General features: G+C 51.9%; 2 protein-coding genes across 12 annotated transcripts in view; one reads left to right on the top strand and one right to left on the bottom strand.

Moving 5' to 3' along the window:
* The window catches only part of TNPO3 (transportin 3), a 73,277-nt gene extending 71,266 nt beyond the window's left edge, over positions 1-2,011 (top strand). The window contains exon 23 of the mRNA XM_066362643.1: positions 871-2,011. The gene's annotated coding sequence lies outside the window, so the exon portion shown is untranslated. The remainder of the gene's footprint in view (positions 1-870) is intronic.
* A 4,223-nt stretch (positions 2,012-6,234) lies between these two features.
* IRF5 (interferon regulatory factor 5) lies at positions 6,235-18,953 on the bottom strand. Of its 11 annotated transcripts, none has more exons than XM_066362636.1 (11): positions 18,167-18,282; positions 17,728-17,934; positions 13,402-13,524; positions 12,552-12,758; positions 9,603-9,792; positions 9,126-9,190; positions 8,625-8,658; positions 8,207-8,449; positions 7,570-7,962; positions 7,362-7,480; positions 6,235-7,074 (listed from the first exon to the last, which is right to left on the bottom strand). In XM_066362636.1, exons 4-11 carry the CDS (start codon positions 12,744-12,746, stop codon positions 6,844-6,846), a joined length of 1,470 nt encoding a protein of 489 aa, XP_066218733.1. In that variant the 5' UTR covers positions 12,747-12,758; positions 13,402-13,524; positions 17,728-17,934; positions 18,167-18,282; the 3' UTR covers positions 6,235-6,843. The 11 variants fall into 11 exon arrangements, with proteins under 11 accessions (XP_066218733.1, XP_066218734.1, XP_066218735.1 ...); XM_066362637.1 differs by having other exon boundaries at positions 13,402-13,493; XM_066362638.1 differs by having other exon boundaries at positions 13,402-13,485.
* Positions 18,954-22,971: the final 4,018 nt, after the last annotated feature.

Below are 22,971 nucleotides of genomic sequence, written 5' to 3'. Positions count from 1 at the left end.
GCGTGTACCACACTCTTGCTGGTGGTTTCCATGATGAAATGCGTGAGTAGGTGAAGGTTCTGCCCCACTGTGCCCCGCCACACCAGAAATGATTCTGCACTTTTGTTCCGTAATGATTAGTGATCTCATTTAGGATTCTTAGTTTTGCAGTGTCTGTAAAAGCTGACATTGATAGGCATTGGGTGGACAGCGGTGAATGTTCATGGCGAACACTCATGGATCCCTTGCCATGTAGCAGCTACTATTCTAAGTGCTTTGTATGTGTTAGCTAAGATACTCCTGGTACAGTACCCTGGGTTATAGCTATTATTCCCATTTCATAGATGAGGAAATTGAGGTTTCAAGATGTTAGACCATTTGCTTGATGTCACAGTCAGTAAGTAATTGATGAAGCCACAATTCAGATGTAGACATTCTGGTGCTGGAATCCTCACTTTTAACCACTCTCCTTAATACTTTTGCAGTAGAACCCTTTCCAGAGTCTAAATCATTGGTTTTTAAACTTTTTTTTTTTAAAGCAGGCAAAAGCCTCTTTTAAAACAAAATCTTACATGAAACGCCAATATTTAAATAGATTGAAGTGGAGATTTGGGGTTGGTGTGGAGTGGTCATCCCGGACCTGATGGCTTACCTTTAACCTTCACATGTCATCTCATTTCCATGGCTCCCTCGGGACAGGAGAAACCCCGAGTGCAGTTTGTCATTGGAGCAGCAGCTCCCTTGAAATCACAAGTAGAACATCCAGCTGTGTTCTTATGGTGGGGGTTCGAGTTCGGTACCTGCGCAAGTACGGGAACCTCTGCCTCAACTATATAAAATGCTCCTTGTCTCCTGGACCACAGGTGTTGACTATCTTCTCTCTTTCGTCAGGAATGTCTTTTTTAATTAGAAGACAGGAAGAAAACAAAAACCAGACTGTGTCCCACAATCAGAAACCTCCGTTGTGGCAGAGGGGCCTTTGCCGCCACCAAGGCGTCCCACCGGACAGGGAGAGGCTCCAGCCTTCCGAGGCCGTCCTGAGGAGTTCCTGTTTGGGGGTGTGAGAGAAAATCAGCACGGTTTTTAAAAAGATGGCTGCAGCCTGTTCGGCGTGGTGGGAGGGGAGCTAGTTTCCTGGTGAACTTGTTTCTAAAAGGAAAAATAATTTTAAGGAAATAAAAAAGGAAAAAGGAAAACTAAACTGAAACCAGAACTGAAACATCCATCTGGTAGCAAATGACAGACACAGACACGTGCACCCACACACGCTAACACGCGTGCACGCACACAGAGGAGAAAAGTGCAAACTTTCTGTGAAACAAAAACAGTTACTTGGGGAAAATGGAAATTTAAATGAATTAAACAGCTGCAATTGGAAGGAAAGGATCAGGATCATCTTTTAAGGGTTTTGTTTTGTCCTATCTCTCCCATCCTCCCTCTTTTGTCATTTCTCCTTCTCTTTGAACAAAGCAAGTAGGAATTCCTCCCACCTCTTACCAACTTAGAGTTGGTCAGACAGGGAGGGGTACACAAGGAGCCTTTTCTAATATCATGGTCACCTCAGTGATACCACAACCTGCCAGGGCCCAGTTCATGTATATCCCGACTCGGACTACCCGGTTCAGTCTCCACGTCCACTTCCAGTCCACACTGGGTTATCGCCAGCCTTGAAGAGAAGAGCCAAATTGGGGTGAGTGGGATATAAATGTATATTCTAAGTTTTAGCTTCAGGTTTTTGGGGATTTTTTTTACTTTTCACCCACAGACATGAGAGACAAAGGAGGGTGGGAATATGGAAAAACATGTTTACAGGGCTAAACTGTATTTTGCTAAAAAATGTGGAAGTTATGACTTCGTGGGGATAAGGTGGGAGCGGGGAGCCCAAAGCAGATCTTCATGTTTTAGAGGAGTTGCCCGGCGCAGCCGTTACGTCTGAGGGCACTGTTCTGTCTGGTGTTGTAGCCATCTCAAGAACAAATCAACAACAGGAGAAAAAGAAAAGGAAAAGAAAAAATAAATTTTTAAAATTTAACCAGTGTTTGTTTTTACTTCCTTTCCCTGCCTTCTAGCTCTGAAATGGTACAGCTGGACCCCTTAAGTGAACAGTCTTCATTGTTATCCCAGAGTCTGAGTATCAAAGGCAGACCCCTGTCCTCAGGGCCACAAACCTGTCCTGTTCAGGGGAGTGGCTCATCCTGCATCTTTATTCTTCGAGCTCACCCTGAGAGTCCTCATGCTGCAGTTTATCTTTTCATACAGCCTCCGTTGGAAAAGAGAATGGGCCACTCAGTATGTTATTCAGAAGTGGGGCATATTCTTTCCACCCACGTAGATTGTTTCCTAACCTGCTGAGTATTTGGTCTTGTATTGAAGTATAAGTGGCATGCAGAGAGCTGCACATATTTGAGGTGTGCAGTTGATAAGCTTTGACATGGGATACACCTATGCAGTCAGTAGCAGTCAAGATAGCGAGTGAGCCTATTCTTTACTCCCAAAAGTTTCCTCATGCCTCTCCCCTCCCACATGCCTAAGAAGCCACTGTCACTGTAGAGGAGTCTGCGTTTTCTCAAGCTTTATATACAATGTGTTGCAGTAATCAGGCTTTGAGCTAATGACCTTGACTGCAGAGCTGCATCTAGTATTTGAGATTAGTGAAACAAACTTTCCTGCCTAACATCAATGGGACTCAGAGTTTTCTTCTAAAAAGGCCTCACTGGAAGGGGAGGAAGAAACAAATTTAAAACAGTGTTTGGAGTGAGATGATCAGATCCTGGAGATCGGCACAGAACCCTAGCCATTCTTCACATTTTCTGGATAAACAATAAAACTTGGGAGCCTGGTCCAATCCTAGGACCTTGCAACAGCCAGTTGACTTTCTTAAGGAATTTGGCTTTTATGACAGGAAGTGGTATCTGGAACTGAAAAAACCATGTGGGAAGCTTAATTCAGTTCTCTCCAACCACTGAAAATTAGCATGTGGGATGCAGCTCCTAGTTAATGTGGAGAACAGCTCCACAGCTATGGCTTTGAAAACCGGAAACTCCCCTTGCCCAGTAGCTCAGTTGGTTAGAACGTCATCCCAACATGCCAAGGTTGTGGGTTTGATCCCAGGTCAGGGCACATACAAGAATCGACCAATAAATGCATAAATAAAAATAAATTTAAAAAATTTTTTAATGAAAACCAGAACTTTCATCTCATAATGGGGTCGAGACCTCACTGGGCTGTCTTACCAAGGGTTGCAAACCCAGTGGCACTTGAGCAGGCAGTGAAGGGAGTGAGGCAGGCTCAGGGAGGACTTGAACTTGGGGACATGCCCATCTAAAGTTCCAGCTGACTCTTGCCATTGGGAATACGAGACTTTCTAAATTTGCCAGTTTTCTGAAAGAAGCTGGAAATCAGATACGTGACATCAACTAATTTTAAAGTGTTGACAACTAATTTCAATATAAAGAGGAAACAGCTGCACAGGCCAGTGGGGAGGACAGTGCTGACCTTGGTGAAGGGCTGAAAAATAGGACTCAAGATGGGAGGAATTGCATGTAAGTGCTGTACCCTATTGGTCAAGTTTCTTAAAGGGGTTTGGTTTAACAACTCTGAAGCCTCTGTATATATGTGCAGCACAGGAAAGCAGGTCAGAGGAGTCACTCGACGGTGGAGAAACCTTGCAAACACTACCTTAGCCAGGTAATCAAAGTCAACAGCATCAGTGGTTGAGTCATGATGGTATGTACCCTTTATATGATGTGGTGAGGATGATAGGTCACTTCTAGTGGTTTTTCTTACAAAAAATCATAATAAACATCCAATAAACCTAAAATGAAGGACATTCTGAAATATACCCTCAAAAACAAAGTGAGAAACTATCAGACCAGTGGAGGCTAAGGAAATGATGGCTAAAGGTAATGTGATAACTTGGATGGAACCCTGGAACAGAACAAGGATATTGGATGAAGACTTAATTAAGTCTGAATAAAGAATGGAATTTAGTTAATAATAGTGTATTCATATTTTTTTCATTAGTTGTGATAAATATACCATAGTAATGTAAGGTGTTAACAACTGGGGACACTAGGGGGTGGGGTATATAGGAACTCTTAGCAACTTTTCTGTAAATCTAAAACTATTCTAAAATTGTTTGTTTAGAACAAAAATCTGCACAGGCCTCTTAACCATTGAAGATGCTCTGCCTTGCTCATAATGAGAAGTGGACCTGAGATGACTACTTCTCACTTGTCAGGTTGGCAAAAATCCAAAAAGTTAATAATACAGTCTGTTGGGGAGACTGTGGGAAGATAGGCACATTGATAGATTTGTCATCAGGGTTTTGCCAATATGTGGGAAAATTAGATACTTATGCTTTGGCCCAGAAATTCTATTTCTGGGGCTCTATCCCAAAAATACACTTGCAAAAATATGAAAAGATCTAAGTATGTACAAACTGATTAACTGTCGCACGATGTGTAATAACTAAAGATGAAAACAACTCACCCATGAATAGGTAGTCAAAACAAAAACCTACGCCCAGTTGAGCCTCTAGGGTCCAAAGTCTAGGTCAAAGTGCCAATTGACAGGAAATAGAGGAGACAAAATATATTAACATGGCAGAGATGCGGTCAGCAGCATCCAGGCAAAAGTACAACATGGAACAAACCATGCAGCTTCCACAATCAAACTGCAGGGGAGTAAAATTTCTCTAACGTCTTCCATTTTCAACAGTAGATATTTGATAAAAATGAATTTGGTCACTTTAGGTCAGATGGCCTTTTGTTGGGGTTTTTTTTTGGTTTGTTTGTTTGTTTTGTATTTTTCTGAAGTTGGAAACGGGGAGGCAATTAGACAGACTCCCGCACGCGCCCGACAGGGATCCACCAGGCATGCCCACCAGGGGGTGATGCTCTGTCCATCTGGGGTGTTGCTCTGTTGCAACCAGAGCCATTCCAGCACCTGAAGCAGAGGCCATAGAGCCATCCCCAGCGCCTGGGCCAACTTTGCTCCAGTGGAGCCTTGGCTGCAGGAGGGGAAGGGAGAGAGGAAGGAGAGGGGGAGGGGGGGAGAAGCAGATGGGCGCTTCTCCTGTGTGCCCTGGCTGGGAATTGAACCCGGGACTCCTGCACGCCAGGTCAACGCTCTACCACTGAGCCAACTGGCCCGGGTGCCTTTTGTTTTTTAAGAATGTCCTTGTCACCCTGGCCAGATGGTAAGCATCGTCCTCAAATACAGAGGCTGCCAGTTTGGTCTCTGGTCAGAGCACATACAGAAACAGATTGGTGTTTCTGTCTCTCTCTCTCTCAAATCAGTGAATAATAATAAAAAAAGAATGTCATTGTCTTTTAGAGATATGTTCTATTTACACATGAAATATTATGTGTAGGATTAGCCTCAAAATAATCTCAGGGCAGGAATGTGGCTTCAAGTTTAGGTGAGGAAGACTGAATTAATAATTGTTGAAGCTAGTACATGAGAATTTCATACCATTCTTTCTACTTTAAATTTGTCCTTAACAAAAGAATAAACAATAGAGGAAGAAATTCTGCCTGTGGACAACTTTGGCCCATGCCTGAGAGTTCCAGCCTGCCCTTCCCGGGATGTGGGTGCGCCTCGCCAGCCCATAGTCACAGCCCGACTACCCTGAAGGAGCACAGCCCTCTGCAAAGTGACCCACAGAATAAATAACCTAATTCCCTGCCCTGCATCTGGAAGAAGGAAGAATGCCAAGGAGCAAGAGAAAACTGAAGAAAAAGTAGAAGGAAGGTGCTTCTTTTCCGTGTTACTTTAAATTGTTCCAATAAACTTAAAAAAAAATTTTGTAACTAAAAAAAAAAAGATAACAAAATTTTTCAGACCAGAATATTACATCTATGGGCCAGACTCAAACAATGAACTCCCAATTTGTATGCATTGTCCTAATATATTTAAAAACAGAGGATTATGCATGAGGATGACATTGTAATGGTCCCAGCCCTTTTTCACCGTTTCTTGTGGGAAAATGGACTTGGGCAGGATTTTAGGTTCTGCACACATGTAAAAACCCACGCCCTTTGCTTAGCTGGCTTCCTCCTGGAAAGCGGCCAGCCAGGTGAAGGCCCCTCTGACTCATCAGCCTGGAAGGCAGGCCCTCCCTGAGTCAAGGGCCCCAGAGATGGAGGGCAGGTGCTGGCAGAGAGAGGGCCAGCTGGCGTCAGACATAGGGTCTGTTAAGAGCAGCATGGAAGGAAGCAAGTGGTACTGGAAAAAAGTAAAGAAATAGCTGAGCCTGTTTTTAACATTTATTAATCCAAAAATACATAAAATTCCACTTTCTATCCCAGGTTCTTGGACTGTCAAGAAAGGAGGTAGCTTCCAGCCTTAAGTATCGGCTATAATACCTAAGTGCCCATGTCTATCTCAGGAAGGAGAAAGATGAGGAAGTGAGGCTCAAACTAGGGAACCCCCAAATCGGGCCATGCCCTGCTGAGGCCTGCTGGGGGGGCCTGGCACAGAGCACTAGGCTTTCTGCCAGAGGAAATGGGGGCACTCTGGGGCGATCTCTACAATGAGACCCCGACTCTGGGGGGAGGGCATTTTCTGCTCACCAGTGTTGATGACTGAACTACAGAGCCAGCAGACCAGAGCTAGCAGAGAAGAGGTCTGTCCCGAAGACGGACCCCCCAGAGCAAAACTGACTTCCAGCTTCCCTCAGCTTCTGCAGGAAGAACCTGGGACTTGGGCCTCTCTTCCCTCTCCTTCTTGGCTCAAATCCACTTCCAGGAGACCCAGAGACAGGGCCCTGCACCAGGCAGGTGCCCACGGGAGCCGTCCCACCTGCACATTGTCAGTCTGCACAGCCTCCCAGAAAACCTGTTCCAGTCACTATCTGCAGCCTCACTGCATGCCTGCTGGGTGCATCGGCCAGGGCCCCTGGCCAGCAGGAGGGGCCTGGGCCACAGGCTGCATCTGTTGCTGGGACTGCCAGATGTGATGGAGCTCCTTGAACTGTTCCACCATGTGGTCTTTAAGGTCTGGGTTTGAGATCTGTAGCCGGATGCTATCAGCCGACCAGGAAAGTTCCCCTGAGAACATCTCCAGCAACAAGCGAGCAGCTACGGGAACCACCTGGGAGCAAAGAGAACGGGGTTCAATTCGGCTGTCAAATCCAGTTGTGTGCAGAGACATCCACCAGGGGACAGGAAGTGGACTGCATCCTCCAGGAAAAGGGGGCACCAATTTCTACTTTGTACAGAGGCTATTTGTGTGTGGGCAGCCCTGGGCCTTGATGAACTCTGGCCACCAAGTTCACACTGCCCAGAGAGCCTGGAGCCACCACCGTGGAAAAGGGCTTGTCTCAGGTTTCCCCAGTATTCAAGCCAAAGCAGAGGTAGGGGCTCGGGAGATAGAGGTACCTGTACAGTGATGAGCTTCTTCTCTCGGGGTTTGCGGTCAGGCCACTCCTCCCCAAAGCAGAAGAAGATTTCGAATGGCGGTGGGGTGTTGGTCTGACCCTTCTGGAACAGGATAAGCTCTGCAGTGAGGACAAGACCCATAGTCAGAGGCTAGAACCGTGCCCCTGGACGAGAGGAGGCCAGGAGGAACACGATGCGGGGTCCTCACCATTGAGGAAATGCTCCAGGCTGAAGAGCTTGGTCTTGACCTCCCGCTGGATGGGGTTGGGGTGCGAGCTGAGAGCTGAGGCGCAGGGCCCGCTCCAGAACACCTTGCACTGGCACAGGCGGATAGCGTACAGATCCTGGCCTTGTAGCTGGAGGATGAGCCCGCGGTCCAGGACATCCAGCAGCTGGTTTGTGTAGAAGCGCTGCTTCTCGCTGGGGATGTCCTCGGGGCTGGGGAAGCGCACCTGGTCCAGGCTCACGGGGCCGAAGAGCTCTACCTGCTCCTGGGTGGCCTCCAGCTGGCTATAGAAGAGCCGGCAGCCATGGGGGTTGCTGATGGTGAGAGCACGGGGTGGCCGCCCCCGGTACTGGAACTTGATCTCCAAGTCAGTAACTGTGGGACAGAGAGGGGGTAGGACAGCCTGGTCTGTGAGCCCCGCCCCTCCCCATTCTGCAACCCACTGACTTCCTCTGCCCAGCTGCTAGTCCATCTTGTCATTTCTCCCACTTACTTCCCCCACCCAGGGAGGGACTGGCATGGGCATCTCTGTTTTTTTCATTGCCATCCTCCAGCCTCTTGGCAAACCAACCCCCAGCACTGCTTTCCCCTCCCAGCCCACCCGCCTGGGGGTCCTTACGAGGCAGCATGTGCGGGCTGATCAGCAGATCGGGCAGGAGCTGTTCTGGCCCGGGCTGCAGGTTTGGCAGGACCTCAGGGAGAAACTGCCCAAAGGCAGCAGGGTTGCCAGGGGCAGGGCGCAGGAGCCTGGGGTCTGGAGCAGGGGGGCCCACCTCCCCAGGCGGCTGGAGATCGGGTGGCCACTTGACGTCCTCTTTGGGTAAGGAATAGGGTGCCGTGGGGGGACCAGGCTGCACTGCTTCTATGGGGGTCGGGGAGAACAGAGTTCTAATGCCACTTCTAGGAACTATATCCCAGGCCCCCTACTCCCAGCACTGGCCCTCCCCTCCACCAGCCTCCCCTCAGCCCCCAGGTACCGAGGGTACCTGCAGCTTCTCCTTATACGAGACCCCCAACCACACCACCTCCCGCCCCACCTGTGAGGCTCAGGCCTGGCAACATCCTCTGGAGCTGAAGTGAAGACACAGGCAAAGGAGGAGGGAAGAAGCCAGAGAGAGAGAAGAGAGGACAGGTTATTAAACTGATCTGTTGCTAAAGAAATAACATGTGAGAAGCGCAAGGTAATTTCCTGGCTTCAATTTAGCGGAGGCCAGACCCTGCCTCCAGCCCCACCTCTGCCACCCAGGCAGGCCAGGGAGCCCTCTGTGCCTCAGTTTCCCCATCTTCCTCCTGAATAGGTATAGTATCTACTAAGCCTCAACTGCTGTGAGGGTCAGACAGTCAGACAATGTATGAGCACATTTTTGTACCAACCAAGCCCTGGGGGGTTCAAGGTGGTGACTTTGTTTCTATGCTCAGAATCCCCAAGAGGAAACTCCAAGCAGAGCTACAGGAAGAGCAGCAGAGGAGGGCAGCAGAGCGCCCCCACCAGGCCCGCCACGGCAGGGCAGGCAGACGCTGGGAGAAGGCCTGCTCACCTCTTCTTCTTCCTCCTCCTCCTCCTCCCCTGGACCACAAGTGTAGTCCTCACTGGGCTGTGACTCTGCAGACGGAGGGAGAGGAAAGAAAGGCAGGAAGGGGGTCAGTGGGGAAGGAAGAGGAAGGCCACTGAGGCCCCATGTGGCAGCTCCTGCTGTGGCTTCTCCCTTGCCCAGAGCTGCCCAAACACAGAGGTGCAGGGTCACCCAGCCGTGAGGAATCAGTAGGGACCTCCCTGACCCCATAGCATTCAGCTCCCTGGGCCACCAAGAGCCAAGAACAAGGGCTGGCTGGAAATGACATAGTGGCCGTGACCCATGCCAAGCCATTCCTGGCCTCACAAACAGCCCATCCCTGGCGACTCCTGGAAGCCCTGGGTGTTAGGACCGAGCATGTGCCCGACCATTGCACCACAAAGGGCCCTGGGCCTTCCTGCGCAGCCTCCTAGGTGGCCCGCACAGGGCCAGGCATGATACCTGCAGGAGCAGGGCCGTTGGAGCAGACCTCATAGATCTTGTAGGGCTGAGGCGGCATGTCCCGGGGCCCATCGTAGATGAGGCGGAAGTCACGGCTCTTGTTAAGGGCACAGCGCAGATTGGCCTTCCACTTGGCTGGATCGGCCTCGTCCACCCCCTCTGTGTACTTCCCCGTCTCCTTGGCCCAGGCCTGGGACAGGAAGAGAAGACAGGCCATCATAGAGAACCTCACACCTCACCAACGCCTAGTCCCCCCTGGCTGATGGGAGCAGTGGTTGTGCTGGGAGACCTTCAAAGCATACTGAGCTCCTCTGCAGGGTGAGAGATATGGTGCCAGTCCTTCCCGGCCCTCAGGGCTCCAACGGGCTATAGAAAACCAAGGAGCCGTGAAGGGCACTGCATTTGCTTCTCCTGAAGTGTAAATAGGTACAACCTCTGAGGATGGCGTGACATGATGGATGAGAGTGTGGCGTCTGGAGTGGGACTCAGTTTGAATCTGGGAACCACCACCCACCAGTTGTGTGCTAGGAGCATGTCACTTTGTCTGTCTTTGCTTTGGTCTCCCCATCATAGTGCCCACCTCACAGGGTGGCTATGAAGACTCAAGGGCCCATAAAGCTCTCTGAACTAACTGTGCCTGCGCTTAGCATGGGCTCTGTCCACTTTGATTGTTGGGGGTCACTATTTTGGAGAACAATTTGGCTGATATCAAGATTACAAATGCTTCTACCCTTTAACCTAGCTTCTACCCTAAAACCCAGGGGATTTACCCTACAGGTACAGAAGCATCCACACAGAATTCTGCATGGGCTAGGTTATTCATTGCAGCACTGTTTGCAAAGGCGAAAGACCCAAAACAACCCAGATGTCCATCAATGGGGTCTGGTTAAATTATGGCCAATCCTAACTATGGAATACTGGGTAACAAGGGGCAGGGAGGGAGCTTTTGATATACTGACATATTGTGATCTTTAAGAAACATGAGGTACATCCCTAGCCTGGTAGCTCAGTTGGTTAGTGCTGTCCCAGTAACCAAGGTTGTGCCAAGGTGTGGATTTGATCCCCAGTGAGGGCACATACAAGACTGAACCAATGAATGCATAAATAAGTGGAACAACAAATCTATGTCTCTCTCTCCTTTCTTCTCTCTCTCTAAAATCAATCGAAAGAAAGAAAGAAAGAAAGAAAGAAAGAAAGAAAGAAAGAAAGAAAGAAAGAGAAGGAAGGAAAGAAGGAAGGAAGGAAGGAAGGAAGGAAGGAAGGAAGGAAGGAAGGAAGGAAAGGAAGGAAGGAAGGAAGGAAGGAAGGAAGGAAGGAAGGAAGGAAGGAAGGAGGTGCAGGAGAATATGCCTATACATCTATCATTTTGTGAAAAGTTGGGGAAAGTATAAGTACATATTTGCTTGAATACACACAAAAATCTCTAAGGAAAGGTAAAGAAGAAAGTGATAATACTAATTGCCTCTAGGGAGGGGGTGGGTGGTTGGGAATAGATAGGGGTAGGAAGACGTTTTGCTGTAAACCATTTTACACTTTTTTTTTTGTATTTTTCTGAAGCTGGAAACAGGGAGGCAGTCAGACAGACTCCCACATGCACCTGACCGGGATCCACCTGGCATGCCCACCAGGGGGCGATGCTCTGCCCATTCGAGGCGTCTTGAGACCAGAGCCACTCTAGCGCCTGAGGCAGAGGCCATGGAGCCATCCTCAGCACCCGGGCCAACTTTGCTCCAATGGAGCCTCGGCTGCGGGAGGGGAAGAGAGAGACAGAGAGGAAGGAGAGGGGGAGGGGTGGAGAAGCAGATGGGCGCCTCTCCTGTGTGCCCTGGCCGGGAATCGAACCCAGGACTTCTGCACACCAGGCCGACGCTCTACCACTGAGCCAACCGGCCAGGGCCCATTTTACACTTTTTTACGCTATTCAAAAATATGAAATGGATTTGAAAAGAACCTTGAAATAATAAGTGCAATGACTAAGAAATACATATCCAAAACTTTAATAGTAAGTATTCTCTTGCCCTGGCCGGGTAGCTCAGTTAGTTGGAGAACCATCCCAATATGCCAAGGTGGTGGGTTGGATTCCGGGTCAGGGTACATGCAAGAAATCAACCAATAAATGTATAAACAAGCAAAACAACAAATTGATGTCTATCTCTCCCCCCTTCCTCTTTCTCTAAAATCAATAAATAAAATTTTTAAAAATTAAAAAATAACATAAAAATAAGCATTCTCTTTGACTCAGCAACATTTAATCCTGGGAACTAACCCCAAAGAAAATCATTTAAGGTGTACAACAGATAAGATTTTAGAGGAGGTATCCAGCAATGTGGTCTTCAATACTGAAACACTGAAAGCAACTTGAAGTGTCTGAACCCTGGGATTGAGTGACTAAACTGTGCTAAAACATCCCCAGCGGAACCTTTGCTGGCCCCTGGAGGTGAGGAGGCCTGTGTTGGAGGGAAAAGCTGGTCCTAATGTTGGGTGCAAAATGTACGTTACAAAACAGAATACATAGTCTGATTCTATATTTGCATTTTATATATGCACTTGTGCAGAAAACTGAAAATATAAACACACAATAGTCACATAGTCACCTCCTGGTGTTACAGTTACAGCAAACATGCACATTACATGTACTCACCTCCTGGTGTTACAATTACAGCAAACATGCGCATTACATGTACTTGTGTGGAGTGAGGGTGAGACAAGAACAAGGAGGAAGAGAAGGAACTACAGGAAGGTCTCCTGGGGGCCCGGCAGTCCCCACCTTGTTCTGGGGATCAGGTTAGAAAGGTATACCCTGTGGTTGGGCCTGTGACCCCTCAGTCCAGGCCCGGGGTCACCTTCAGAAAGGCAGCTGGGTGAGTGGCTAGTATGAGATGCAGCAGGGGACTCCTCTTCTGGAGGGGGTGCCTCAGAGGCCCAGGCAGTCTCCCATTTGGGGCTTACCTTAAAGATGGTGTTATCTCCGTCTTGACTGGGGCCGTGCCTCGTGGCATGGCGCCAGGGGATGTAGAAGAACTTCCTTTCCCCATTGACCCACTGAAGCCCTGGGAACTGGCAGCTGTTCACCTGGGCCACCAGCCAGGGCTTCAGCCGCACGCGGCGGGGCGGAGGGGCGGCCCCCGCGGCAGGCTGGTTCATGGCAAAGGGGTCCTGCAGGAGGAAGCCAGAGGGGAAACATCAGTCAGTTGCTGCCAACTGCTCCTTTGGCAGAGGGACATGGGGGCACTCAGGGAGCCCAGCCATGGCCATGAGGACTTTCCCTTCCTCCCAGCACTGGGACCTGGAGTCTCTCTGGTTCACCCAGGTGCTCAAAGCCAGTTCCCTTTCCAGCTAACAGCTTTCTTGTCACAGGGTCCCTGCATCTGTGCTGTGTTTGAGGGGAAAGGAAGGAGGGGTGGCACTACAGTGGAGGCCCCAACCCAGACGCCCTTTACCATATAGGATATCACTTCCCCAGCTGCCATGAGGCCACAAGGCCGGCACAGTACGGATGGACGCCCAGAGCTGCCCATCTCCAAACCTGCCCTGGCTGCCTCCCTCCAGGATGGGCCCATGTGTCCCCTGGAGAGACAGCCCACAGTGAATGACGGACACACAGGGACAGAGGCCGGTCCCCTTGCTTCAGTCTGGCGCTCCTGCGTCCCAAGCTCCCTGAGGGGCCAGGCTGAGGCCAGCCTCCAGCAGGTTCCCAGTCCCTGCCCAGCTTCTCCTTGCCCCGCCCTGCTCCTCCCCCCTCCTTCTCCTCCCCCACTAACCCGCTTTCTAGGAAACCTGGCCCAAGAAGCAGGCAGACCTGCGAATGGAGTGGGGGTTCCACGCCCAGTCTTCAGCACTTCCTTTCTTCCTCAGTGTTCCTCAGGGATCGAGCTTCCCCCACCTGGACATCTTGAGAGAAAGCCCATCAGCCTACTGTCTCCTGCATCACCAAGACAGTGGCCACCAGACTTAGATATCCTATCCTTGTCAAGCTATCAGATTCCTAGATTGGTTCCTCCCTTCCAGTCTAGGGCAATTAGTAAACGCCTAACGTTTGCCAGGCCCCCTGGCTCCCTGGTGCCCAGAGCTCGGAGAACTAAAGAGACAAGGTTTAATGGTGGCCCATGTGCAGGGGGCCAGTGCCACATCCTGGACCAGTCTCTGCCTCCCTAGTCAGAGGACAACTGGCCACAGGGAACCCATGCCTCCTATCCTCCACCTGCCAGTCTCTCTCCAGACCCAGGATCTGAAACTTCTCTTCACTGTCCTGAGCCCCTTCCAGGCCCGCTCCATGCTGGGTGGTTTCTCTCCTGTCTTTGCCCTTAACCTGCGAGCCCAGAATCTGAGGCAGAAACGGGGTCATAACTCAGAGGGGAGTCTGTCACTAGGCAAGTAAGGAGCAAAGGGCTGAGCAGGATTGGCAAGCAGGCTGCCTCCATCCAGGGCCCTAGTTCCTGAGCACACCTGAGTAGGTGGGTGTGCCTGTGTGTGTGAAAGGGCACACGCTGCCCCTGGACCATGCTTCTCTCCTTGGTACCTCCATCCCCTAAGAAGACCCTCCACACGTAAGGAGAGCGGTTGTGATGATGAGGGTGGCATAAGGATGGGTATGGGGGGCATTCCCAGAGGCCATGCTGCCTAGAACAAGGGTGATAGGCAGACAGGTGCCAACATTTGCTCTGTGAGGTGAGTGTGCCCGTTCTCACACTCACTCTCCGTAAAAGCACGGGTGACCCTGAACTCCATTTGTTGAGATGAGTGGTTTGGGGCTCTTACTCAGCCTTATACTGAACCCACCCCCCATCTTGTTTACCTTCTGAGTGAGTGGCAAACTCCTCAGTGATCTCTCTAGTTTTTTCCTTCTTCCACACACTCTCCCCAGCCCAGAACCCTGCTGTTCGCTGGACCCAAGTAGGACTTAAGAATACCAGCCAACTGCCTGACCGGGCGGCGGCGCAGTGGATAGAGCGTCGGACTGTGGGATGCAGAGGACCCAGGTTCGAGACCCCAAGGTCGCCAGCTTGAGCGAGGGCTCATTTGGTTTGAGCAAAAGCTCACCAGCTTGAGCTCAAAGTCACTGGCTCCAGCAAGGGGTTACTCAGTCTGCTGAAGGCCCGCGGTCAAGGCACGTATGAGAAAGCAATCAATGAACAATTAAGGAGTTGCAACATGCAACGAAAAACTAATGATTGATGCTTCTCATCTCTTCGTTCCTGTCTGTCTGTCCCTGTCTATCCCTCTCTCTGACTCTCTCTGTCTCTGTAAAAAAACAAAAAAACAAACCAAAAAAACACCCCAGCCAACTGACACACCCCAGAGGCAGGAAGCATTCTGTCCTCCAGCTGCCTCCCCCAACCAGTCCCCCCTCTGGCCAGGATTCTCCTCTGATCAGAGAACAAGAGAGCTAGACCAGGCCCAGGAGGAAGTCTGCTGGGGTCCGAGGCAGGCAGGCAAGAATGGCTGAAGGAAATGAGGCCTCTGGGCTGGTGAAGTGAACACTCCATAGGCTGGGGATGAGAACTAATCTTAATATTTGGGGTAACACTGTGCACCAAGGGACTAGGTTTTGAGTCAAAACCAGGACAGCCTCAAGCTGAAGAATTTTCTAACAGCTAACACCATCCAACCGAGGCCAAGGCCAGGCTGCTGCCTGGATGTACTCAAGCCCTAGTGGGCTTCCTGGCATGCCTGGGTAGGAGGCTGACTCCCTCTGTTGTTGACCTTGGAGCACTGAGCCTCAGTTTCCCCTGAAATTCCCTGCCCAGTACCTTTTTGGGTTGTAGCTGCTAAGTGCCACCTGCCATCTCCTGCTAAGACATCTCCATCTGCAGGCCTCTTCTCACAGCAGTACCCAGCTCCAGGCTGGGCCAAGGAGGGGGGGCGCTCCCAGCCCTGCCCTCAGGCCTCAGAAGACTGGTGGCTCAGTTCCCCTTTCCATACCAGCCTCCACCCAGCACCAGGGGAAATGAAAGTGGCCAGACCGGACAACTCAGAAACCTGACTCACTGGAGCTGGGGGAGGAAGCGATGTGGACAGAAATTCTCATTTGGGTCCCCCAGACCAAATTCTCAATCTCTCATCCCATCTCTTACCCCCCAACCCCCAAGCCTGCTGGCTGGTGGCCACTGTACATTTAATGTGGTTCATAGCATTGTCCCCCCCACCTCCCCACAAAAAGGCTTTGGTCCTGGAATAGAGGGGCAATAGTCACCAGTGTTAGGCAATTCCAGCTAAGTGAAGGTGGACAGAAGAAAGCTCTGTCGACACAGAGGGAAGGCAGACTTCCTGATGTCCCCCTCACACACACACACACAAGGTTGGCCTGCAGTGTGCCAGGGGTGGTGCAGCCGGGAGGGCCTAAAGGGCAAGGAGGAAGTTGGGTTGAGTACCCCACTGCCTGGCCCCGCCCAGCATTGCTGTTCAATACAAAGATTTGGAAATTAGAACTCTAGCCTCGTGTCAGAAATGTATAGCCCCTCCAGGCAGCCTAGGAGGGGCTACGGAAAGGGACTCCCACAATAAGCGAGGCAGAACCAAGGAAGGGTCTTCAGCCTCAGGGGTTCTTGCCTGCAGCCAGGTGCACTAGAACCAGGCTCAGTGTCAGCTTCCCAAGGAGGCTTCCTCTGGGAAGGCTTAGATCTGATTCAGATCATCCGAGTGCCAATGTCTGTGTTCTCCATCCCTACTTTCCCTTCAGATAGAAGCAGTTGTGCGATTTCCCAGGGAGCCCCAGCAGCTATAGGGTAGCCCTCAGGAAGTTCTTCCACTGCTGGGAGGACTTGACTTTTCACCAGAGGGCAGCGCTGGCCAGGGGTCTGTCCTGCCTGCCAAGGGTCTGGTGATCAGGTTTGCCATCTCGGGGGTGCAATTTCTGTAGCCTCACTCAGACCCAAGCTTGGGGATTTGAGCCCTGCAAAGTGGGGAGAGAGCAGACTGCAGCAGCATTCATGGAAATGCTAAAGAGGTGCGGGCTGCTCAAGACCTGAGGTAGCCCCCTGTAACTGAAGCATCTAGCCGGCGCAGCCAGGAGCCCCTTTGGAGAGGGAGAAGCCCCACTATTCACACCAGGGCCCTGAAGTCCCAGGAGCCAGCGACCTGAGGCGCCTAAGAGAGGAAGCACTCCCATAGTCAGCAGAGCAGCAAGCCCCATGCCACCTCCGAGGTTTGATTCACATTGTCTTTCCACAAACCCCACACACCAGCGGCCTGGGTGGGGGTGTGGGGGGAAGTTTCCTGCGCACCAGAGGGACCCTAAATCTCATCCCCTCTAGGTGAGTTGTCTACACCCCAAGACTGGGGGTGGGGGCCGGGTAGCAGATGTGGCAGAAAGAAGCCTCTCTTGGCCTCCTCCCAGGGACCGGGTGGGGGAAGGCCGAGGCGCAGGGGGAAACCCCAAAGTCGGGCCTTTAGATAAGAAAGGGTGTTTTCCAAGGACCTCCCTCGACTTGCTAGGAGCCCCAGCGCCCCGGGCCGGTAGTCATGGGAGGTCCGGAACCCTGCCTCTGGCCCTACTGCCCTCTTCCCCCAAAGATCCTCTAGCTTCCTTCCTCGTCCGCCTGCGTCCTTTCTGCTCCTGGCTATTTATTCCCATACTGGGCGCGCGGGAGTCCAAGCCAGACCCCACCCTACGGCTGGGACCGCCCCGTAGGATCCGCCCTAGTCGGATTGCCCGCGGGGCCACCCCCGGGGAGCTGGCTCTGGGTCTATCTCTCAGACTGCGTTTCCCGCGGCGGGGGGCGGGGGGCGCGGGCGACCCCGTCCTCTTCCCCACCCTCCCGTGTCCAAGGTGTTGGCGAGGCCAGGAAAGTCCTTCCATCCGCGTCCCGGGTGCCGGTCCCGGAAATCCCATCTAACCATCTAACTCGCCATCTAACCGTATCACTGCCACACTAGTCTCTTTCCTCCACTTTAAGACTCTTAATTGTTTCGTTTTTAAAGGAGGGAAGGACATAAAGGAACCAGTCCTAGAAGTACTGCGCCTCGTGTCCTTCTCTGCTAGGAGGGTCAGCGCCTCCTTTCCTCCGCCACGAGTCAAAAGACAGCGCGCCTCTACCTGACACCATCTTCCCACATACTCGGCCCTAATTCCTGCCATTGGCCTTAAGATCCTGGAGGATGAACCCTTTAAAACTCATCCCCTTACCCGAAAGGGTGAGGCGTACACGGCGGAGCGCACAGGACGGGGGAAGCGGGGTTTGCCCATTCACGGTCCAGGCCAGAACTCCTGCCGGGCGCCCGGGGGCTTCCCATCCATCCTGGGCGAAGCGAGACGGAGGGAGAGAAGCCGCAGAGCGGGCGCCCCTGGCAGCGGGGCCGACTCCGCCGCCGAGCCGCCGGGCTCCCCGGGCGCCTGCAGGACGAAGGCTGCCGGCGCGGGGCACCCTGTGCTGGCTGGGCCGTGGGAGACACCCAGGAGGCCGCCAGACCCGCGAGGCGCGCCCTGCGCCAGGCGCTCACCTGGGCTCCGGCGCCAAGCGAGCCGGACGCGGACGCTCCCCGACTCCCGCCCCGCTCCAGTCCTCCTCCCGCCCGGACAGGTGCCCCGCGGGTGCGGAGAGGAGCGCGCGGCCGCCGGGATCTACCTGTCAGCGGTGCGCCCGCGTGGCTGCGCCCGGGAGCACCGGCCGGGCGGCTGGGACGACTGCGCTCCCCGGAGCTGCGCCTCCCGCCCTCCAGCCCGCCCGGCACTTCCGCGTCGTCCACCCCCGCCCCTGGGCCGTGGCCACGGAACCTCGGTGCGCGGGCAGCGCCCAGCCCTGCCCCACGGAGCCACCCTGGTGCCCCCGCACTGACCCAGCGGCCGCGGGCCGGGCCCCTCTCCAGCCCAGCCCTCTTACCAGACGCCACGCGCAGGCCTGGACCCCCAACTGGGGTCCGTAGGCAATCTGGATCCACAAAATAGTCATTCGACAACCCCAGGTCCCCACCCCACCTCACCCTGCTGCGGTGCTCAGTGAGGCCCGGGAGCTGCCTCAGCCCGCGTCCGCGGGGGCTCTAGGTCAGTGCACACACAGGCCATCAACCGAACCACGTCCGAGGGCGCGGTGGCGCGGCGGTGGAGAGTCCTGGCCCGCGCCCCACCCGCCTGCACACCTTCCAAGGGTCACCCCGGCCCCTCCTAGACGTGCCTTCAGAAAGGGGTCCTCAGGCTACTCTGCTCCTTTCTAATTCTCAAACCCACACCTGCCCGCCCAGCTCCTCTTACCGGGTCCCCTTCGGGGCCTCTCAGGGTCGGCGCCAGAGTCGCCTGTCCCGCTCTTAACGCTACATTGACCATCCATCTGCCGTTCATACACTTTTCGCTTCCACAGGTGGGCCCCGTTCACCGACCTCAACCTTGACGTGTCCTGTTCCTTCTCATGGGACAGCCATCACTTCAAATTTTGTTTCGGGGTCACCTCCTCTGGAAAGCTCCCTCCTGGGCCGGGTTCCCCTGCTCCGAAGCTCAGTGGTGGTTTTAAACTCCGCCGCTGGAATCAGCTTATTCAGGAACCACTCCCGTTTGCATTTTTTTCTATAGTCATTTTCAATAAAAATATTTTCAAAAGAACATTTTCAAGTTAACGGACTAAATTTTAGATAGTAAATAAAACATAGAAGTTCTAGAAAGTACTGGTTGCCCTTTAAAGTTATTGGCTGTGTTTTTAATAAATATGGTATTAGTCAGCTGATGAATCAGAACCTTGACCTTCCCCGCCCCTCTCCTTCCCTCTAGGAAAACCCGGGTTGTTGGTCTTTGCCCTGATCTGTCTCATCACTCATGAAGTGTTGTCTTTTTCTTCTCTTCTGTCTCTCCCTCTCTCTCTCTCCTACTCCTTGATAAGAAAAAAAAAAAAATAGAGATAGAAATTATACATAAGTGGCCCTGGTCCTTGGTTCAGTGAATAGAGCCCCCCCCCCAGCACCCCCCCATGAATATCCTGGGTTTGATGTCCTGTCAGGGCACACAGTAGAAAAGCAGCCATCTGCTCCCTTCCCACCCCTTCTCTCCCTTTTCCCCTACTGCAGCCAGTGGCTCGATTTGTTCCAGCATGGCGGGACACTGAGGATAGCTCCTGTTGGAGCACATTAGCCTCAGGCCCTAAAAATAGCTCAGTACTGGAGCACTGGCCCAAGACGGGGTTTCTGGGTGGATCCCAGTTAGGGTGTATGCAGGAGTTTGACTCGCTGCCTTCCCTCCTTTCATCTTAAAAGAAAAAGAAAAAGAAAAAAAAGAATTATACATAAGTATTTTACTATTTGTATCTGCTGAGTATTTTACTATTTTATGTTTATTTTACTAAAGATTTTATTTATTGAGTTTTAGAGAAAGAGGGAGAGAAAGAGAGAGGGCAAGAAGCAACAACTCATAGTTGTTTCACTTTAGTTGTCATTGACTGTGTATATGTGCCTTGTGGTTTCAAACTGGCAACCTCAGGGTCCACATTCTATCTACTGCACCACCACAGGTCATGCTATTTTGTATTTTTAAAATTTAAAGTGTTGATAAGGATCCCTGAATGGATAGCTCAGTTGATTAGCGCATCAACCAGATTTGTCAAAGTTGTAGATTGATCCCTGGTCAGGACACATGCAAGAAGCAACCAATGAATGCATAAGTCAGTGGAATCAGTGTTTCTGTTTGGCTCTCTCTCTCTAAAAAATAAAAATAAATAAATAAATAAAAGTGTGGATGGGGGGAAAAGTGTATAGGTAGATTTTTGTGTGTTTTTTCCCTTTAAAAATGAAACTATTGCCTGACCAGGCGGTGGCGCAGTGGATAGAGCATCGGACTGAGATGCTGAGGACCTAGGTTCGAGACCCCGAGGTTGCCAGCTTGAGCGTGGGCTCATCTGGTTTGAGCAAAGCTCACCAGGTTGGACCCAAGGTCGCTGGCTTGAGCAAGGGGTTACTCGGTCTGCTGAAGACCCACAGTCAAGGCACATATGAGAAAGCAATCAATGAACAACTAAGGTGTCGCAACCAAAAACTGATGATTGATGCTTCTCATCTCTCTCCGTTCCTGTTTGTCTGTCCCTGTCTATCCCTCCCTCTGACTCTGTAGAAAAAAAAAAAGAAACTATTTAATTGATACCCCACAAAATGGGAAACTTTTTCACTGGAGGCTAGTCATTTTTAATAGAAAATATTATTTATTGGACTAGAAAATGTAGCTGAAGTAATAGTCAGGAAAAGTCTTTCTTTTATTGTCAAATGCCCCATACACAGTCTGAGGAAGCATGAGATTAGGATTCTGCACACTGCCTACCACACAGACTGTCCCCCTTGTTCAGGTGAGGTCCCCACCCTTAGAGACTTGAACTTCACCAAGAACCACACAGGGGCTATGTGTAGAGGAAGGGGCATCACACTTGAGCTTGTATCTGACTCTGTTGTGTTCTAGCTAAGTGACCTTCAGTAGATCCTGTAAAGGGGAGATGATGTTACCGAGCTCATGGCTTTGGTGTGAGAGTCCAGGGGTGAGGTTGGACGGGGACCTGCCCGGCTCAGGACCTACCTTGCCAGGACAGGAGAACCTGTGCCAAGAAGCACTCTGGGCCAGAGACATGGTGTAGGGAGGAAGGAGCAGGGGCAGACTGCATCACTCAGCCTCTTCCAAAATTGAAGGGGCCCCTTGCCTTCAGATGCTGTCTTATGGTGAAGCACAAACAAGGGAGAAGCAAGGCTACACCAACCCTCATGGCTCACTCCCAGTTCCCCCTGGGGGCACTTGGGAACAGGGAGATGTGGCTTCCACCAGCCCGAGCCTCCACAGAGATGTGTGTCCAGGCCCGTCACTTCCAGTGGTGAGCTGGCCCCTGCCCCAACTTCCCCTGGCTGAGGCATTAGACTGAGGGTGTGGTGAGCGGCTTGGTTCCGGTAGAAGCTAGAGTGTGAGTGTGTATGTGTGCAAGTGTGTGTATGTGTGTGGAAGGGGGGGTGGGGAAGCTGTGTCACCAAAGGGAACTGAAAGAAGCCCAGAGTCAGTGTTAAGGAGAGAAGAAAGCGGTCCGTGGGGAGCTGGACAAGACTCCCCCCAACTCTGGTCCTTCAGTGGTGGCCTGGGCAGACAGCTGCCTTTGTCTGAAACCTCCCTTCCTGGAGACCCTCCCTCTCAGGCCTGGCTCTCAGGGTTCATGTTCCTCAGGTAACCCCCGTTTCTGGGAATTTGTTGGCTGTACACTGGGTTCTGGAGCCCAGCAAGGCTGAGTCACACTCTGGCCCCACCACTCTGGCGTTGTGTGACCTTGAGCAAACCACAGACATTCTTGGAACCCCCGTTTCCCACCTGTAAAGTGAGAATGACAACGTCACTGTCACAGCTCGGCTGTGAGGCCTAAACCCAGCGCGTGCTCAGAGAGTACCTCTACATGTCACAGTCAAGTGGCAAACTCAACCTTTGTCCAACCCTTGCCCGCCTGAGCTTCCAACCTATGGAGAGAGGTAGACAGGAAGCGCTTAACTAACACAGTTGGCAGGTGCCTCGTGGGTTGTTGCACAGGCTGAGCAGAGGGGCCGCAGAAGTGGAGGCAGGTTTACCTCAGCCATTCTGGCCCCTGTGAAGGGCACACGGTTTCTGACACACGCAAGTGGAAGCTTTATTATCAATAATGCCCAGGACACCACAACTGGGACTTCCTCCCTCTTTCTTACTAACTGCTGCCTCCTCAGAGCTTTTTTGGGCACAACCTGGAAGTCCCCCATTTGGCCAGTACTGTCACATGGTCTCTAGATCCCCTGGCTCCACCTCTCCCAATGTGCAGCTCTAGCTCTTCCCACGGCCTGAGGCCCAGGAAGCTGTGAAGCCGCAGGCCCTGGCCTCTGCTCCTTTGACTGCTAAGAACAAATACTACTTCCTTTTCCTTCCTGCTCGGCACCCTTCCTATCCCTGACCCTTTGCAACCAGGCTTCCAGTCCTTTCCCACAGATCCTGCTCTGGGTCTTGGACCCATACCTCCAGCAGACCCTGAAACTCTCAGAACATCTCAGAAATTTCAGTCTGTGTCTTTTTCTCATGTCAACCCTCACAGCTTGGAATTTCATGGTTGCCTGGGTTTCTAACCGACCCCTTTAAATAACTGCGGTGGAGGCTTCTCATCGTGCCCTGGGATTCCCCTCTGAGCTCAGCTCAGCACCTTAGCATCCTTCCCTGGCCCCTGACCGCCTTGCCCCTGGCTCGCCTCTCAGTGCAATCACCATTGGTCCTGCTGATTTCCCCCCACTCACATCCTGTATCTCCACATCCTCATCATCCCTGCTCCCATCAGCTGCGCTTGGCTGACTCAAACACTCCTAAGATCTGCTTAGCTCAGCATTTCACTCAAACCACTTCCCTCTCCACTACTGGGCTTTGTCACAGAAGGGGTCAGGCCTCTGTTTTTCCTGCCTAGCTGGAGGACTTGCTGTA

Source organism: Saccopteryx leptura, chromosome 2 (assembly GCF_036850995.1).
Source record: "Saccopteryx leptura isolate mSacLep1 chromosome 2, mSacLep1_pri_phased_curated, whole genome shotgun sequence".
NCBI classification, from domain to species: Eukaryota; Metazoa; Chordata; class Mammalia; order Chiroptera; family Emballonuridae; genus Saccopteryx; species Saccopteryx leptura.
This window is presented reverse-complemented; position numbering and strand designations above follow the sequence as displayed.

What these genes read in the sequence shown, in the direction of transcription:
- IRF5 (XM_066362631.1), bottom strand. Translation starts at nt 18,876, where the DNA reads ATGAACGGCAGATGGATGGTCAATGTAGCGTTAAGAGCGGGACAGGCG. An exon ending in GAGATAACACCATCTTTAAG is followed by an intron (nt 9,793 to 12,551) that starts GTAAGCCCCAAA and finishes TTCCTGTCCCAG; the next exon opens with GCCTGGGCCAAGGAGACGGG. An exon ending in CCTGGAGCATTTCCTCAATG is followed by an intron (nt 7,481 to 7,569) that starts GTGAGGACCCCG and finishes TCCTCACTGCAG; the next exon opens with AGCTTATCCTGTTCCAGAAG.